The 18,630-nt window shown below is 41.1% G+C and overlaps 1 protein-coding gene across 4 annotated transcripts in view; it reads left to right on the top strand.

The window, feature by feature from the left end:
- FGFR3 (fibroblast growth factor receptor 3) overlaps nt 1–18,630 on the top strand; it is a 102,991-nt gene that overhangs the window by 32,013 nt on the left and 52,348 nt on the right. For all 4 annotated transcript variants that reach the window (XM_077280197.1, XM_077280196.1, XM_077280195.1 and 1 more), the window contains exons 3-4: nt 3,819–4,082; nt 9,849–9,902. In XM_077280197.1, coding sequence (XP_077136312.1) covers nt 3,819–4,082; nt 9,849–9,902 — 318 coding nt within the window. The remainder of the gene's footprint in view (nt 1–3,818; nt 4,083–9,848; nt 9,903–18,630) is intronic.

Raw genomic sequence — 18,630 nt, 5'->3', positions numbered from 1 at the left:
CACCTTTGGCCTGGGACAGCTCATAGAATCTCATGGCTTCCAGTATCACCTCTATGCTGATGACACACAGATCTACATCTCTGGACCAGATATCACCTCCCTACTAACCAGAATCCCTCAATGTCTGTCCACTATTTCATCCTTCTTCTCCGCTAGATTTCTGAAACTTAACATGGACAAAACAGAATTCATCATCTTTCCCCCATCTCACGCGACCCCCCCAACGAACCTATCCATTACAGTGCATGGCTGCCCACTCTCCCCAGTCCCACAAGCTCGCTGCCTCGGGGTAATCGTTGATGCTGATCTCTCCTTCAAACCACATATCCAAGCCCTTTCCACTTCCTGCCGACTTCAACTCAAAAATATTTCACGAATCCGTACATTCCTCAACCAAGAATCTGCAAAAACCCTAGTCTATGCCCTCATCATCTCTCGCCTTGACTACTGCAACCTCCTGCTCTGTGGCCTCCCCTCTAACACTCTCGCACCCCTCCAATCTATTCTAAACTCTGCTGCCCGACTAATCCACCTGTCCCCCGCTATTCCCCGGCCTCTCCCCTCTGTCAATCCTTTCACTGGCTCCCCATTGCCCAGAGACTCCAGTACAAAACCCTAACCATGACATACAAAGCCATCCACAACCTGTCTCCTCCATACATCTGTGACCTTGTCTCCCGGTACTTACCTACACGCAACCTCCGATCCTCACAAGATCTCCTTCTCTACTCCCCTCTTATCTCCTCTTCCCACAATCGTATACAAGATTTCTCTCACGTATCACCCCTACTCTGGAACCCTCTACCACAACACATCAGACTCTCGCCTACCATCGAAACCTTCAAAAAGAGCCTGAAGACCCACCTCTTCCGACAAGCCTACAACCTGCAGTAACCACCGATCAACCAAACCGCTGCATGACCAGCTCTATTCTCACCTACTGTATTCTCACCCATCCCTTGTAGATTGTGAGCCTTCGTGGGCAGGGTCCTCTCTCCTTGTATTGTATTGTACTTGTATTGTTTAAGATTATTGTACTTGTTTTTATTATGTATACCCCTCCTCACATGTAAAGCGCCATGGAATAAATGGCGCTATAATAATAAATAATAATAATAATAACTCCTTGACGGATTAAAACCTTTTCTGTTTCCACGCATTGATTTCTATGAGAAGCCAGCTCATGAATGAGCTGCTGGTGTCCTTGTAGACAGCTGTCTGTTTGTACAGCTCTTGCTGAGCATCCTTTGTGGCAGAAGCCAATCTTCCAGTCACGGCTTCTTTGTGAAGACCCTGCCACGAGTGGTCCTTATCTTCTTGGCTTGAAAAAGGAGTCCTTGCTCACCAAGGCATGTCTTGTTTTATCAACAAACCACTTGAGTCTCTTCCCGCCTCCATGCATGCTGAGCTTGGCTCTATACCAGGGCACAGCTGACCCAAAGAAGACCTGCTCGCTAATTGGCAGAAGAAAGTATTAGGGGTTAGTCATCTAGAACCTGTTTAACTATTTGTTAAGGCAGAGCTATATGAACCACTGTGTTTTTTGGGGTTGGTATTATTATAAACTTTTTTTAATTATTTCAAAATTAAGAAAAAAATGTAAGGAAAAACATAATTTAAAAAAAAAAAAATTTTTTAGTTACAACACTTTCTTTTTCCCTCTCTATCCACAATTTAACTTTAGGTAAGATATTCAGGCACAAGCTTAAATATTTATTCTGTCTTGTCACCATAGTGGTCTGGTCTAAAAAGTTGACAAAACAAGACGGATTTGCTGCTCGGGGCTTTTTTCTTTTTTTTTCTTAAATTTTCACCCAGCTGTTACTCCACCTGCCTGTGCTTGACTCTCAGTACCCAGAGGTAATAAGTAGACAGAAGGGGCCATTAGTGAAAATCCTTTTGCTAGAACATAAACCTTTAGGCTCAGTTAGTGATGCCTTGTGCCGACTAATTGTAATCAATGATTTGTACCGTATGGAAAAAACTAAAAAAAAAAAAAAAAATTGCATATTTTGTAAATTGGGCTGATTTGGCACTTGCTGCAGCCATGGTACATTTTGTTAGCATACTTTTCCAAAACCTTTAGCTGCAACAAATTTGCCAAAAATTGTGACTAAATTGCTGTGGTTTATCCGCAAATCAAATGGTTATCTCGAGTGCATAGTGTTGACCACATCTCAGGACTCGTTCACCGTTCATATTTTTTTGTGTGCGTGCTACCCGTGATATTCTACTGGACTGTCCCAAGTGGTCCACGGAAAATATCGGAAACTTGTCCAATTTTTTGATCTGAGCGTCGAATCTAAATTGACAACGCAATGGCTTTGGGTCCGTGAAATAATTGAATGGCACTTGGATGACTATCGATGGACTGTTAGAAAGGGGAAGGTGGAGAAACTTACGGTAGTTTTTCTCATTCGTGGAAAGAACAAAAGAAAAAGATACCACTTGGATCAAAGTCCATTTTTCTCATACTGGAAAATACTGACGTCTGAATGAGGCCAGGCTCATTCATGCATTCGTGCCAATCGGTCCTCTATCGGACCTGAATGCGCGGACTTGCCGCGGCTTTCCCAACCTGAGCAGGACAGCCTCCTAGAAATACATGGAGTTGTGACTCTCTGGTTACGAGACCCGCAGCCAGTCTATGCACTAGAGGTCCGATCTCGGACTTATGTCCACGGATGACTGAATAAGCCTTTAGTTTGCGAAACACGAGAGGGTTTCTTTTGTTCTCTACATCTTTCCTGACCCTGTTGGGCTTATGGTAGTGGTTTGGTTTTTTTAGGTTTTTTTTTTTATATTCTCACTTTTTTGGGGGGTGAAGTTGAAAAGAAAATTGGACATTTGGCAGCAAAAAACTGTTTATCACTTGTGTAATTATTCTGACAAGACTGATCCTGAGGGGTGTTACACTGACAGGCCTTATGGGTAGATTCGCCGCGCAAAAGAAATGTCTAAATATCATGTCCTGACAGAAGCCTTTGACAGGAAGCAGAAGCGGAGTATAAATCTAGTTGAGCATTTTACAGCTCGGTGTTTATTTTGAGCTTTCGAAATTGGTTTAGAGCCCATTTTAATGGCAGGGTCAGCAATTCAACTAAAATAAGCATCCCTTGCCAAGTGCAAAGAATGAGAAAAAATGGTTGCAATTATTTCTTCAGGTTTTTTTATTGGTATTTATTTAATTTTTTTTCAAAAATGTTAATTTTTCAGGGTTTTTTTTTTTTTTTTTTGGTAAGTTAAATTAACCATGAAAACTGAAACATTTTGCATTTGCAATAACTTGAAAGAACTTGCCCACTACGAAGATAGTTAATTAAAATGGAGCATGTTTTGATTGATCCCCCTGAAGCGGCTTGCTTGCCAATTTTTCTTTTTTTTTCCCTTCGTTAAGCTGACAAGCATGTGGTACCCTGCCTGTAGGCATTTCAGAGTCCCAGCAACCTCCTGCAAGACTTAACTAAGGCTTTCCGAAAATAATATTATCATGGAGGTCATATTCCAGGAATTTTTCACGTGTGACCTACATAAATTCTGGCATTGTCACTTTTATTTGAATGGGACTAAGCTGCAATACCAGACATGGCCAATAGTGGCGCTAATTTTTTTTATTTTATTTTTTTGTCACCAATTTCTTACAATTCCTTTTTTAAGATCTGTCATTTCCAAGCAATATAATTTGCTGCACAATCTTCCTTCTTGCCAGCTAGCCGATGATGATTGTTATGGGGTTTGCATGTTATGAAATTACTTTTGCCATAGGTGGTTGAATATTAACGTTTGCATTGCTTTTTTTTTTTTTTTTTGCCTTTTAGATTACCTTACCGGAGAATTGGGCGCTCTTGATGATCTGATGTTTGGTGTTGGAGAGACCATCGAGTTGTCATGCAGCGTGGAGAGCCCTTCCATGTCTATTTTATGGTCAAAAGATGGGGTTGCAATTAAGGAAAGCAACCGAACGCACGCGAGACAGAACCTGCTGAAGATCACAAATGTCTCCTACGATGATTCGGGGATCTATAGCTGCACTTTATTGCGTTCTACTGAGTTTCTCCGGAACTTTACCATCAGAGTAGCTGGTAAGTTTTTGACTTTTTGTTAAGTCTTGTGTTATTTTTTGCGTGCCGTTTCTGACGTTTTTAATGGTACCATGTTGGTGCAGATACAATCTTTCGACCGCCCATCGTGGCGACCAAAAAAATGTAATTCTGGCGTTTTGACTATTTTTCTTGCTACGCCATTTAGCGATTGGGTTAAAAAAAAATTTATATTGATTGGGTGATTCTGAACGCGGCGATACCAAATATGTGTATGTTTGATTTTTGTTTTATTGTTTTATTTTGAATGGGGCGAAACGGGGTGATTTCAACTTTTATATTTTTTCATATTTTTAAAAACTTTTTTTTAACTTTGGCATGCTTCAATAGTCTCAATGGAAGACTAGAAGCTGCCATAACCCGATTGGCTCTGCTACATACAGGCGATGATCAGATAATTTTTAAAAAATGTTCGGCCACACCTGAACATCCAGGGGTTCGCCCATCTCTAGTCTCTAGTCTTCCGGCTTGGATTACAGCAAATAAGGGACTTGTGATTGTCTGCAGTGGTCATCACCAAAAAAAGAACCCTGCATAGGGGTTTTGTGTTTGTTTTTTCTTGCAAATCTATCTTACAATTAAAATGGACCCATGGTCAAAGGTAGTGGACAACGCCTTTCTGGACTTTTGCTGGTCAGGGGCCCTAATTATCAGGTCAGAATTTTACAAAACTTCAATTTACAAAATTTCAATTTCATGAATTTTTTATGTTTTATATGATGGTTTTTCAGTTTCCACTTCCTAAAATAAAAAAAAGGGTAAACCCTTGAGCCATCGTTGAAGACCAAAGAGGAGGCCATAAGATGTTAATTATCAACACCTAATTAGAAAGTAATTACCAGAGCATGTAATTAATTATTAAAACCAGCTGGATCAGCCGTAGATCAACACTATCTTTGTGACTCCGCTGCCTGAGTAGAATTTTTAACATCTACGAGAGGTATAGACGGCAGAACGTCTACTTCACTGGAAGCTACCGGCTGACCCTAATGAGTCACGTATCGGATCTCAGGGGGGGAATATCTGTCTCTGTCCAGGATTAAGAGGAAAAATCAAACACTTTTTTTAAATCGCACCTTTTCTTTTTTTTTCTCCTGCCACCTTCTTATACATCTGCTTTTAATCATTATTATTTGAAATTCCACCAGACGTTTGGAGGTCACATCAATTAAATAGTCAAAAGAGCACATTTTTGGACTTTATTTTTTTTTTTAGTGCCCTCCTCCTTAAAACCAATCACCGTAACAAGAGAAGAGTCACTAGGACTCCTCCAGAGGTCCTAAAATCTGTTTTTGTCTATAAAATTGCATTAAATCCTTTAGAGATCAAGGGTGCAAGTTGGGGGGGCTGGAATTGGGCAGCTGGTGGTACTTTTTGAATGGAAAACAGCTGTGTGTCCACGGAGGTGATCCAATGTTTTGATAGCCGGGAAAGTAATAATGAAGACTTTTTAAAGGATCAAATCTCCTATTCTCTGGGCTCCGTTGTGGTTTCAGGGGGTAAGTGGGCTCAGGCGGAAAAAAATGTTTATATACAGTATAAATATATTTTTTTCTTTTTTTTTTTAGTTTCTCAATCCCAAACCCAGCAATTTTTCATTTTGTTATTTGTAGGAATTTTTGGATTTCTGGTCAGAACTAAAATAAACTATTAAAACGGGAGTTTATTTCTTTGGTGCCTACTTCTTTGCAAGAATGTTCAACTGTTTTTCAGCGATATGAAAAATGTTTTCAAGGTCTCGCGTAAATGTTGCTGACTTCTGTTCTTTGGATAGCCAGGAGTGCCGCTATGCTAGGGAAACTTTAAGAAGGTGACGCTACACTTATTCCGTGGTGGGTCCTAGGGTTTGGACCACCACCGGCCATTGAGTTATAGGTTCTACTAATTATGTGTTCTGCACTTATTCCGCCGTGGGGGCCTTAGGGTTTGGACCATCATGGATCATAGAGTGATCAGGCTATACTAACTATATGGTATCATCCTATTAGATGGGTCTGGACGGGCAGATTCCTGCTCATAACGAGTGATCCATGATCGAATAGGTTGATCGCCTACAGTCTTTTGCTCCAAATGAGGCAGATGGAAATTGGGTTGACCCATTGATCAGGAAAAAGCTGCCTTATGAAAGGCCAGTCCTTAATCCCTGAAAGGGACTTTTTAACGTGATCAGACTTCTGGCCAAAGCTGCCCAAAAATAGCAAGCGTGGAACCATTCCTTTATAAAAGCTTGGAGGGAAGCTTGTGGCAAATACATTACTTAACCTGTTTTTATAGGACAACCCCTTTAGGATAGGTGATAACTTGTTGATCGATGGGGTTCCAACTGCTGGGAACCAGAGCTGTGGAGTCAGTAAGCCAAACCTCCGACTCCAACTCCTCAATTTCCATGACACCGACTCTGACTCCACGACTCCAACGCCACAGCCTTGCTGGGAACCTCCACCGTTTGGCAGGGGGCAAGGCAACTTATCATTGTTTATTCTCCATTTCTGGCAGCCCTCTAGAGAACGAATGGAACTACGGCCAAGCATTCGACCTGCCGCTCCATTTTGTGCCCCATGCGGGATAAAAACTCTAGATTCTGCTGATCGGTGCCGTTCCCAGCAGTCGATCCCCCACCGATTAGTAAATTTCCACCTATCCAGTAGATTGGTGATAACTTGTTTCCACCAGAGAACCCCTTTAAGCTTTTTTATGTTTGCTTCCTAGCTTAAAAAGCCTTCTCGGTGACAGATTTTCTTTTTGGTTTCCTTCGCCGTTTATAGAATTTCTATTGGAGTCTGGATTCATCTACTTTTCATGAGGGAAAATGAATCCGTCATGTTGGATTAACTTTTCCATTTTTCACTTTTCACCCTCCAACAAAAAAAAAATTAAATTGTGTGATCGGACCTGTAACCGTTTTTATTCACAATTTGTCTTTTCTTTTTTTTTTGTATGACTTGTCTGTATAAAATAATGCTTTTATCTAGAGTTATCTGGGTTTTGTAACCTTCCGGTGGCTTATTGTAAACCTCAGATCCTTATATCCCCGTGTGATTGATGAATGTTTTTTATTTATTTTTTTATTTTTTGCACATAAATCATGTAAATGCAAATACGTGATGATTGTAAGGACCCATGGCTTCTTTAACAGAAAAAATGTGACCTGCCGTTGCTTCATATTGTCTAAAATAGTTCTCATTCTTATGCCAGCAGCAGTCATACATTATGTAATAGGAATGAGGAGTAATTCTAAGGGGAAATATTCACACTGTATTCCCTCCGGCAGCAAGCTCTGTGGAATTGCTAACAGGCATTGTTGAGGCTTCTGCCTTTTTTTTTTCTTTTATAGAGATATCAGAATATATTAGCGGGCTGCATTGTGTTTGCTGCGAGATCCTTGTTCTTCTATATCTTAACCACCAGCCCCCTCTGTTTTTTGCTTTTAGCTTTCAAAAACTTTATTTTATTTCATGTTTAATATTACGTGTTTATATACCATTGTGTAAGACTTCTTTATTGGAAAAGGAAGGAGATCCAGCTCAACGATGTAGTGAAAAAATCCGTTACTTTATTCACTTCAATTCATGTGGTATAAAGGATAAAACATCAGCAAACAATAGGAATAAAAACAAGATCCAAGATCAACGCGTTTCTGGTGACAGAGCACCCTTAATCAAGAATTCTTTGTTACCGGGCGTTATGCTGCTATTATTATTTTTTTTTTTTTCACATGTTGTCAAACAGTTCTAGCAGTGGTGTCACTGCTGTCCGATAGGCCCCAGTGCAAAATTTGGACCTTGGCTAAATTGGCGGGTTTGTTTCCCCCTCTAGATCCTATAAAGACATTCGTTCAACCCCCACATGTAATAATGTCCCCTGTCCTGGCTTTTAATTGTAATAATCTACATCGTGGGCCCCATGCTATAGCATTTTCCCCTACCTGGTATAATGTCCCTCATCCTGGGCCCCTTCCTGGTATAATGTCCCTCAACCTGGCCCCTACCTGGTATTTCCCTCATCCTGGGCCCTTCCTGGTATAATGTCCCTCATCCTGGGCCCCTTTCTGGTATAATGTCCCTCATCCTGGGCCCCTTTCTGGTATAATGTCCCTCATCCTGGGCCCCTTTCTGGTATAATGTCCCTCATCCTGGGCCTCTTTCTGGTATAATGTCCCTCATCCTAAGCCCCTTTCTGGTATAATGTCCCTCATCCTGGGCCCATTTCTGGTATAATGTCCCTCATCCTGGGCCCCTTTCTGGTATAATGTCCCTCATCCTGGGCCCCTTTCTGGTATAATGTCCCTCATCCTGGGCCCCCTTTCTGGTATAATGTCCCTCATCCTGGGCCCCCTTTCTGGTATAATGTCCCTCATCCTGGGCCCCTTTCTGGTATAATGTCCCTCATCCTGGGCCCCCTTTCTGGTATAATGTCCCTCATCCTGGGCCCCCTTTCCGGTATAATGTCCCTCATCCTGGGCCCCTTTCTGGTATAATGTCCCTCATCCTGGGCTCTATTCATTCTTCTCCAGCACTCCGCATGGAGTCCTCTTCTGTAGTCGGCATAAAATCCAGCAGCTGATTTCAGTGTGCGTATATGGACAGCGCATGACATCACTGCCATGCACCGCAAGTCACTGGCAAGCCGACATCTGCCGGAATCTGATTGGCCCGCGGTGTGGATTGCAGTGTGGATTGCAGTGCATGGAGCCAGCATGTCTCTGTATCCCAATACATTTCTCGTGGATGATGCACATCCAGGTGAAATTAGCATGGGTGATCCCCGCTCCCGCATGGGCCTGGTCACAGTCACGCACCCTCTGCGGCCGTGAGCATTACACCCTCTAGTTCTACTCAGAACCACTTTTTCCTCTATCTTTTGTAGCTAGGTCCACATAGTAGTAAAGTTAAGAAAACACTGGAGTTAATACTTAGGCTCAATTTTGCCAAGGGCCTTGGAAATGCATTGTTTTGCCCTTCGGCTCCTTACTTCAAAGAGGTTATAACGTTTGGGTTCTGAGCACTGGGACCCACATGATACTGAGAGAGGGAGTGGTGACCACACGTGATTGCCACCGCTCCAGTCATAATGTATAGGACTGCTGGAGATGGTGGAATACAGCGTGCTGCTAGTTCTATCAGTCCCATGGAAGGTTGAATGGGGCGGTGGGCTCTAAGCTGGTCAAACCTCCAGTGATCAGCAAGTTAGCACTTATTCTTCAGATTATTATTATTCAGGTTTATTACTTGCTTAATTGAGACAAGCCACTTAAGTTGGTGAGACATCCAAAATGAGTCAGCAGAACTTACGAAACATGATCCTAAAAGACTGTAGATGTGGTCCAAAACTACTGACATGTAAATAATGTTATGATTACATATTCAAAGTGATGTCTTGGACCCCCACTGATCTCGAGAACTGGGGCTGAGAAGAGCCCTCAGTCTTCTGAGATCAGTGTGGGCCCCAGCAGTCGGAACCCCAATGGTATCCAATGTGTAAGGGATAACTTCCAAACTAGAGAATGCCTTTTTTACTTAAATGACACAATGAAGGAAGTCTTGGTGAACTGATCAAAACAAGGCAACTGATAATTTCTAATCATTCTCACTTTATTTTATTTTATTTTTTTTTTTAAATTCCAGAACCTTACTTTCCTCTTGAAAAAGTCTAATGTTATGAAAAGAAAAACCTCAAACCAACAGCTTGAAGGTCAAGTATCCAGTGACCTGGGCATCTTTTAATTGCCTTTTCTCTTTTTTCCACCAGACATGCCGTCATCTGGCGATGATGAAGATGACGATGACGAAGCTGAAGAAAGAGGTTGGTGTTTTGTTTGTATTTTCACCTATCTGTAACTGTTTCACATTGTTGTACAAAACGTTGTTTTGCCCTATTTGTTTCTGGCAAAGTCAAGCATATCTAACCAGCCATTTTGCAAGTTAGGGTTATACTGTTATGGCCAGATACACATTTCAAGGGAAGCTACTACTTTTGCAAGGAGACAATACTTTATTGTATTCCCAAAGTAGGGACAGTATTGCTAAGGTGTAGGAGATCAATCTACCATAACTAGCTGCATACAGTGAAATTGGTTCTCTCGTGAAGACAACCCCTGTCTACATGCTTTTTACGCCGAATGGATGTTGAGGTGCACCACCGTTCATGAGTCCTTCTATGAGAGTCTCATCCCCCCATTAGACTAATATTGGCTGCATCCTCCAATATCGACAGGTTCAGCAAACACTTTGGTTACGTATGGGGCTGTCAAACAATAGATTGTTGATGTTGATCGAGCATGACCAATTTTGGACTGAAGATCGCTTGCTTCTTCTGGAGATAATCGGAGATGTCAAGTCGGCAGTTTCTGATGGAGGACACAGACGCGCTTGGCCGAGCAAGCTGTCCTGTGTATGTTCGAGATGGCTGTCGGCCAAAAGATCGGCCAAAGCATCACTCTGCCGACAGCTATCTAATATGTATGGGGGCCTTGAGGGAAGTAAACTATAGGAGTATCTGATCGGTCCTCATCATCCTTCACTTGATGATGTATGTGACCACGTCACTGATCACCCATTTTTTGTCTCCTGGTCATCAGACTCTCGCCCATTGGATATATATGGTATACCTATGGGAAATACACCATTAAAGTAATTCTGCTAGAAGTTCCTTTGAGAACAAAAACTTAAAAAAAGTTATATCTTCTGCAATCGCCAATTCTAAATGTGTGTATCTATCCTGAATCCACATTATACTGTCTTCTTTTTTGTGTACATTTGCAACGGCACAATTCCGTCTTGCAGCACTGACGCGACAAGGCATTGGATTTTCTTACCTGTGTATTTGCAGACTTGTGGTGGTTTTGGCTGAAAACATCATACAAATCATACTCAGATGTTGCAATGTATGCGGCTTTTAAAGCAAAATATTTCTTCTGCTAGCCCTTGAGATCCACCGGCACGGGTCCATGTACAATACCATCTGTGTGTAATTTCAGTTATTCCCACATCGCGACGTAACTCGTGGGTTCTGCAGATGAAAACTGCTTTGTGGTGCTTTATAAGATGTTTCCTTGTTAAAGGAGGAAATGTATAGATAGGTGAACATGATGTCTAGTTTATTAATTTCTCATGGTATCCAAAAACGCATCACTAGCCATAAAAGGGAATTGGACAAAAATTTAAAAATTGCTGTAAACATTTCTTAATTGTTTTAGTTACCGTATTTGTCTCAACCATCTTGACTACAATTATAGCTCCGACAGAGGTAATTATTCAATTTTCCATGATTTCTGAATGTCCAAAAAACGACTGTCATCCGAAATTTTCGAGTTAATGACGTCTTGTTGTCTGCCATGAAAGTTTTTCAGAAATTTCTCAAATGTGTTTAGTGCCAATTTTTCTTTGGGAAAGAATTGTGCGGTATAGGAGGTCTTAAATGGAGAGAGTCTCTCCTTGTGGATATTGCCAAGCTGGCGTGAGGGGACTTGTAGACCATCCGGAATTTAAATATGCAAGTAGTGTCTTCAGTTTTAATAACGTTAATATCGACCCTTTAATGAGCCTTGCCAAATGACTTGGGATAAGAAGCCAAACCAAAATCTCCATTTGTAGATACTTGTTTCAGGGTGTTTGCCCCTCATCAGAGCAAGAGGTCTGATTTGGCTAGGTGAAAGGCCTCTGGATGTCTAAGAGGGAACATATCTCCTTGTGTAGAGTCCCAAGCAGGCATAAGGAGAGTTTTATAGGCCATGTGATGCTCTTGTGTGAATTAAAATATCTTCAGGGGCTATAAGTCTCCTTACACCGGCTTCGTACTCTCCATAATGAGACACTTTCCCCCTTAGATGCCAGTCAGAGGCCTTTCACCCAGCTAAATCAGATATTCTGCTTTTGCACAGACAAGGGGTATTCACCCCAAAGTACGTTTCTGCAAATGGAGTTTCTGGTTTGGCTTCTTATCACAAGTTATGATTCAAGGCTTGTTAAAGGGTAGATGTTGACTTTTAGGATTGGTACATTCAATAGGCAGCATTAAAGTTCAAGTCCTCTTCCCCTCTGAAGAAACTATTTGCATGTACGATATGACAAACACAAACTTGTTAAAAGTCTACTAGACTTTGCATCATAGGTGGTGGGGAAAAAAAAAGTAAAAGTATTCTATAGTCTATGGTTTTCTATGCAGATTAAAAGTAAGGTAAATGAGTAGTAAAACTACAGAACATGTAGGGTTCAGCATGAGGGTTGTATGGCAGTGATCCATCAAGGCATGCTGAATATTTTAGAATTGTAAATCACTTCTAGTTGTACATTTATCTCACAAAGCCTTTCTTACGGGATATGTACTATTAAAACAAAATCGGGCACGGATCTCTGGTAGTAACTCTTATTCCAGCACGTCTCTTACGAGGAGAAGCGGCCAGCAATTGTGGCTTGGATGGTGCCAGTCCTTGCCATCAGTGATGGCGTGTGGTTTTTGGAGAACCGTTCATTTGCTAAGAACCTCCTGATCTGACACAATTGAACATTTTCTGCAGCAGTAACCAAAAGAATTCCGTGGGCTGCCTCTTACACTGGTCCCCCTTGTCTTACTCGGTGAATATACTGACAGATTTTTATTTATTTTTTTCTACCTGAAATATAAAGCAGACACTTGGTGTAAGGTGAAACATATGTTATGGGTCAGCATTTTTTTTTTTAGGGGAATTTAATTTATTTTATTTTTTATTTTTTTTGAAAGATCTTAAAATAATTCTGTTTTTGGAACATTTCGACTAGTACAGTCTTGTTGGTTAGAAATTCTGATCCTCTCAAGTGAGTCTATTTGTTCTTTAGGTCACTAGATTCTTGAAGGGGTTGTCCAGAATTTTTTATACTGCGACAATATAAATATTTTTTAAAATTTCTAGTGGGGGGGGGTATTTTTAGCAGCACCACTTTTTGTTACTAGGTATTGTTTGGCAACTCAAATTAGAGGTCATCCAGCCCTAAAAGTTTTACAAACCACTTGCCATGGCCCTAAAATAAGTAATTCTGACCTTACCAACACCCTGGCGCCTATGTGCCAAAAGTGTCCATTGCCCATCCCCCTCCATATGGAAATGTAATTTTGACACAACCTGCGACTGCTGCCACCAATCACTGGCCACAGCGGTAATCTCAGTGGTGTCAGTGTCACCATAAGGGTATGATTCCACGGACCGTAAACACTTTCGGGTTTCACGCTGCGTTTATCCACAGCGTCAAACCCGCAGTGTCCAGATGTTACAATATAGTGGATGGGATTTGTAGAAATCCCATCTCCACTATGCGTGCATGGATGCCTCCGGCTTCCCTGTGGAGATGGACTGTGCGTCTTTCGAGACCGCAGCATGTCAATTTATCTTTTGGAGACACTCAGACTCTCCAAAATAAATTTTCCATCCAATGTGTAGGGCATGGTGATTCCGCATGGTTCAATGAACACATGCGGAATCACTTGCGTTCAGGTGGACAGGTGCTGCGTCCAAAGCACTGCCGGTTCTTGACCTTGGAAACATACCCTGTCAGTCTGGTTGGCTGAATCCTAAAAGTGTTACACATCTTGTCCTCTTTGGAGCATGGTGAACAAAGGACTTACCGGACCAGGGAAGTGTCGGCACATACGCAAACCTGATCTGCAAGTTGATTGTTATTCCTTTTGTTATTTTGGATCATTGTAATTATATTTGCATAAAAAAAATGTAAAAAATTCCTACGGTTTGATACCCCTTATAAAATACCACATGACACCCATAAACCAGAGTGATGGGTGAGAAAATGGAAACGTTCTGATTTAAAGCGAACCTGTCATCAGTTTTGGCTGATATAAGATATGGTCACCGCCTTTCAGGGCTTATGTACAGCATTCTATAATGCAGTAGATTATCCCCCTGTCCGACCTGAAAGATAAGAAAAATTTAAGTTTTATTGTACTCACCCGGGGGGCGGTCCGGTCCTCCCATCTCCTTGCGATGTCTCCCTCCTGTTGCTTCATCGCTCCCCGGCATCGTGCTCTATCGCAGGCGTGCTTATCTGAGGGCAGACCAAAGTACTGCAGTGCGCTGGGAAAGGTTAGAGAGGCCCAGGGTCTGCGCACTGCAGTACTATCCTCTGCCCTAAACAGGGCAGATAAGTACGCCTGCGCAGGAGCGTGATGCCGGGGAACAATGAAGCAACAGGAGGGCGGCATCGCAAGAAGATGGGAGGTGCTGTACCCGAACCTGCGACACCCATTGGACCGCAGCGGACCGCCCCCTCGGGTGAGTATAATAAAACTTATTTTTCCTATCTTTCAGGTTGGACCGTGGGCTTATCTACAGCATTAAGCTGGGTTCACATTGCGTTAGTGGCGTCCGTTAGACGGACTACGTTACACCGCGGCATAAGTGCGGTGTAGCGTAGTCCGTTATGGCGGCCATTGACTGCAATGTCGGACACATCGCTAGCGCACGCCCACAATGGGCGTGCGCTAGGGATGTGCCGTCATTGAGTGACGGACCCGGAGACGCGGGCTGCAGCGTTTCCGGGTCCGTCACTGCTAGCGCAGATAGAGCTAGCAGATGCTCTATCTGCGCTAGCGTGCTGCCAAAGTCGGCACTTGCGTTACAGCAGCCCGTTTAACGTATGTGTTGAACGGGCTGCTATAACGTAATGTGAACCTAGCCTTATAGAATGCTGCAGATAAACCCTGAAAGGCTGTTTCCGTATCTTATATTGGCCAAAACTGCTGACAGGTTTCCTTTTACGTTATTTTTGGATGCCTAAAATAGAAATTTTTGGCCATTGTAACCAGATTTTTGTTTTAAAGTTAAATTAAAAAATCCTTTTCCTCCCGTTTTTTTGGGGACTTGGTATTCTGGTTGCGCTTGTTGTAGCAAGGTGGTCTTGGAAGCTGCAGTCTAATTACACTCCTGTTTTTTTGGGTGCTGTCCGTTTTGGAATGAGACCAGTGTATATGAAAAGTCTTAGGCATTTGAAGCCAGGTTTATTCTTGGTGACGGGGAAAGGGATTGTCAGCTTTTATAACTCGAAGCTTCTGCCAGATTTGGTTACGGCCAAATGCTCTGAACATTCTGTTAAGGTGCAGTTAATGTCTTTGCTGTTGTTTTACAATCTACGATGATGACGCTAGAAGCTTCTCTCAATACAGTATCAATATCTAGATGGTTTCTTCACCTTCGATATTGTCTGTATAATGAAAAAATAATAATCTGACCGAAAAATTTCAAAAATATGCGTTTGCATCAAATTAGTCCTTTTGCCCAGTGGAATCTCGCAACCCAATCTCTGACGTTTTCGTGGACCAAGTAACCCATCCGGACGAGCCGTGAAAAGTCAGAGGAAATCTATAGCTAAAACCCAGGTTGCTCTAATTTGAACCCAGACCCCATAGTGTGACAATTAAATTGGATCACGCCATTGCTAAGATCTTACATCTGCCATTTTGTGTTGTGATCCGAAGTGTAATTTTGCTGCAGTCCAAAAATTATCCAATTCTAAATTGGTTAGATAAGGTGGAATGTAATATCTTCACAAATCATTTTTGTGCTAGATAGATATTTTGTTTTATTTTTTTGCTTTTTTTTCTGACTGGTAAGTAGAACATCATTTTTTACTTTGTAAGTAAAAGCTATTATCATCTGTAATTTTCGCACATAGAATTTTTAGTTATTTCTAACCAAACTTCTAAAAAAAAATATCTTTGTAATCTATTCTGAAGCTGACTTGCAGAAGTAATTTTCCATTACCGTGGACTGTAGGTCAGTAGTTCGAGTGATTGATAAAGTTTGTATTTAGTTTCACAGTAGAAATAAAATCTTTCTTCACCAATGTGTGAATAATGGGGTTTTTTCTGCAGTAATGTTGTTTCTTTCTTAAAGGTATATTATATGTCCCGTTTTATAAAAATCTATGTATTAGAAACCTATTGGAAATTATTTACTGTTTATTTAATATTGAACCGGTGCCCAGAATCTTCATCGGTTACAGTTTGTCTTGATATAGTCTTAACTTTTCATAAATTTTAATCTGTAATCTGAAACTTATTCCGGTTTTCAAAAGTCTCTAAAACTTTGTGACGTGGATTCGACTGGAAATTTGTGCTAGCTGGAAAATTATTTGGAGGGTCTGAGAAGTCATTTTAAGTGTGTTAATTCTGCTATAGGAAACTTATATCTTGTCTCTAAATTATTTGTAGGCTGCTTAAAGTGTAAATTATTTTATCTAAACATTTGGAAAAACAAATATGTATATATTTTCCACCTTTCATCAATGTCCTAGAAATTAAATTCTCAGGGATATTGGTTTCCTAGAAAAATTGCTTCATGGCTGGATCCTGGCAGCAAATATTCTGAGATGTTTTTAGGTGTTTTTCTATTGATGTTTATTGAAGTTGAGCAGAAAGATTTGCAGTACTGTGTCCAACAGTTACGTCAGTAGTCCTTGACCACTCAACCAGAGCCCTGCGAACCTCCTCCTACCTGCCGGTATCCCAGACGTTGCTTCTGATTAGTAGGCCTGACGTGAAATCATGCCGTGCATCATGCCATATCAATGGCATTGTGTTGAGCTTCGTAATCAGAAGTGGCGTCTGGCATTCCGGCAGGTTGTAGAAGGTTCACCGGGCTACAATTCGGCAACCATGGACTGTTGGCTTGGCTGCTAGACCAGTGTCCTGCAAATCGATTTGCTCCATCTCTGTCGGTGTCAAAAATATGAGAATTGGTTCATGGAGTAATCTAGCAGACTCCAAGTCTAAAGTAATGTATCCACAAACTGATGACCGGTTTGGATCCACTTCACGTGTTCACCGAGCAACTATAAGAACTACCTGACTTATAAAGAATTTGCTAGGTGACAAGATATCTAAAACCAACTAAAAGTATAAATTATTAATTGGCGTCATGTACGTGAGTGGCTTTCAGTTTTCAAGTTCACACTGAAAGATTCTGTCTTCTCAGTTGTCTGATTGTGAAGCTCCATCATCTTCACGTGTCGTACCAATGAGACGTTAGTAGAACCTTCCCCTCCTCCCATCCCCATCAATTCCAAGATATTTTGGTTCCCAAGTCTCCAATCGATAAAAAAGTACTCGCGTGCATGTTGACAAAAGGTGGTTTGTTTTGTAAGTCCATGAACAACTTGTTCTGTCTTTTGTGTTGGATCTCCGTTTTCGAAAAGGTTTATGCTAAAATTTCAGCCAGTGGTCAGCTACAAAAAAAACAAAATTTTGTCCATTGTCTGAACCCTGTTTTAATGGTCACAGACATTGGAGGAAAATCTGAAGGTTTTTAGAAGATCCGTTGTACACAATAGATTGTGTTGTCTGTTGAAGTGAACCTTTTGTCTCGCTATAGAAAACAAAATGGTGCGAAAAAAGGTTTCTCTTTACAAAAAAATTTCCCCCCTCTTGACTCTCCCAAGAAATAAAATCCCCTCTCCAAATCCATAATTCCTGAAGGACTGGAGGTTATACAATATGGTGGGCAATTTTTTTATTTTTTTTTTAAATATCGAAGGGTTGTTGGTCTTGGCAATAGAAGAAATTGTATTTTTCGATTTCGAGTTTGAGTGAAGGATAAACCTGAAGAAGGCTGGATGCAGCCGAAACGCGTTTTCTTTTTTTTAATTAAAAAGTTTATATTTTTCTATAACTTTTATTCGATTTGCCTATTTATCTCACGTTGGGAGCGCCCTCTGTTTTTTTGTTTTTTTTTAAATTTACCAAAGTCTCCATTAGTATTTTTGATTTTTTACCAGGTGTTTGTAGGTGGCCCTGACTTTGATAAATATTGCACCCTTTTTTTTTTTTTTTTAACCAGCGAAAGCCACCTGTTCACCGATGACTGCCCAAATTACAAGATTCTAGTCAACCAAAGTAAATAAAAAAATTAAAAAAAATAATGGATTCTTATTGTCTCTGCCAAATTCTGATGGGTTTAACATGTAATTACATTGAGCTTCCCAAAGTCCTTGGCTAACAGTTTCTAATACCTCTAAAGCAACAAAGCGTGATCTGTGCACCATGTGGCCGGTTTATTTATTTAGTGTTTATTTGGAAATTGTAGTGTATTAACGAGCACCCCTCCCTCTAGAAGGATTAAGCCCAGAATTTCACCTTATTGTTTTCTAAATTGTGTCCATTTGGGGCCAATTATTTTATAGCCCCAGACACCGCAATCCCAGTCTTATAAATGCTAATTCCAGCAAACTGTAGAGGAATGGAGGAATTGGGATGTTTCGGTATACATCTGGAAAAATTTCAAAGGTCTTTTATATATTATTTTTTTTTGTTTGCTTTTTTCTTATTTATTATTTTTTTACTCTTTTAATATTCCTGATAACCCAGCACAGCCCTTTTCTCAACAGCTAAAAATTCATTTTTCCACCAACCCCCGAGTGCCGCAGATAATGTAGCTATGTCCAAGAGCCAAAGGCTAATCCCAGACCTGCTTTCAGCGCTGTCCTCGGTGATTTTCAGTTTTTTTTTTCGCAGATGAAGTTAAGGATCTCGAGTCTGTGTGATTCAAGTA

The sequence above is a fragment of the Ranitomeya variabilis genome, chromosome 1 (genome assembly GCF_051348905.1).
Source record: "Ranitomeya variabilis isolate aRanVar5 chromosome 1, aRanVar5.hap1, whole genome shotgun sequence".
Classification (NCBI taxonomy): Eukaryota; Metazoa; Chordata; class Amphibia; order Anura; family Dendrobatidae; genus Ranitomeya; species Ranitomeya variabilis.
Note: the sequence above shows the minus strand (reverse complement) of the source record. Positions and strands in the feature narration are given on the sequence as shown.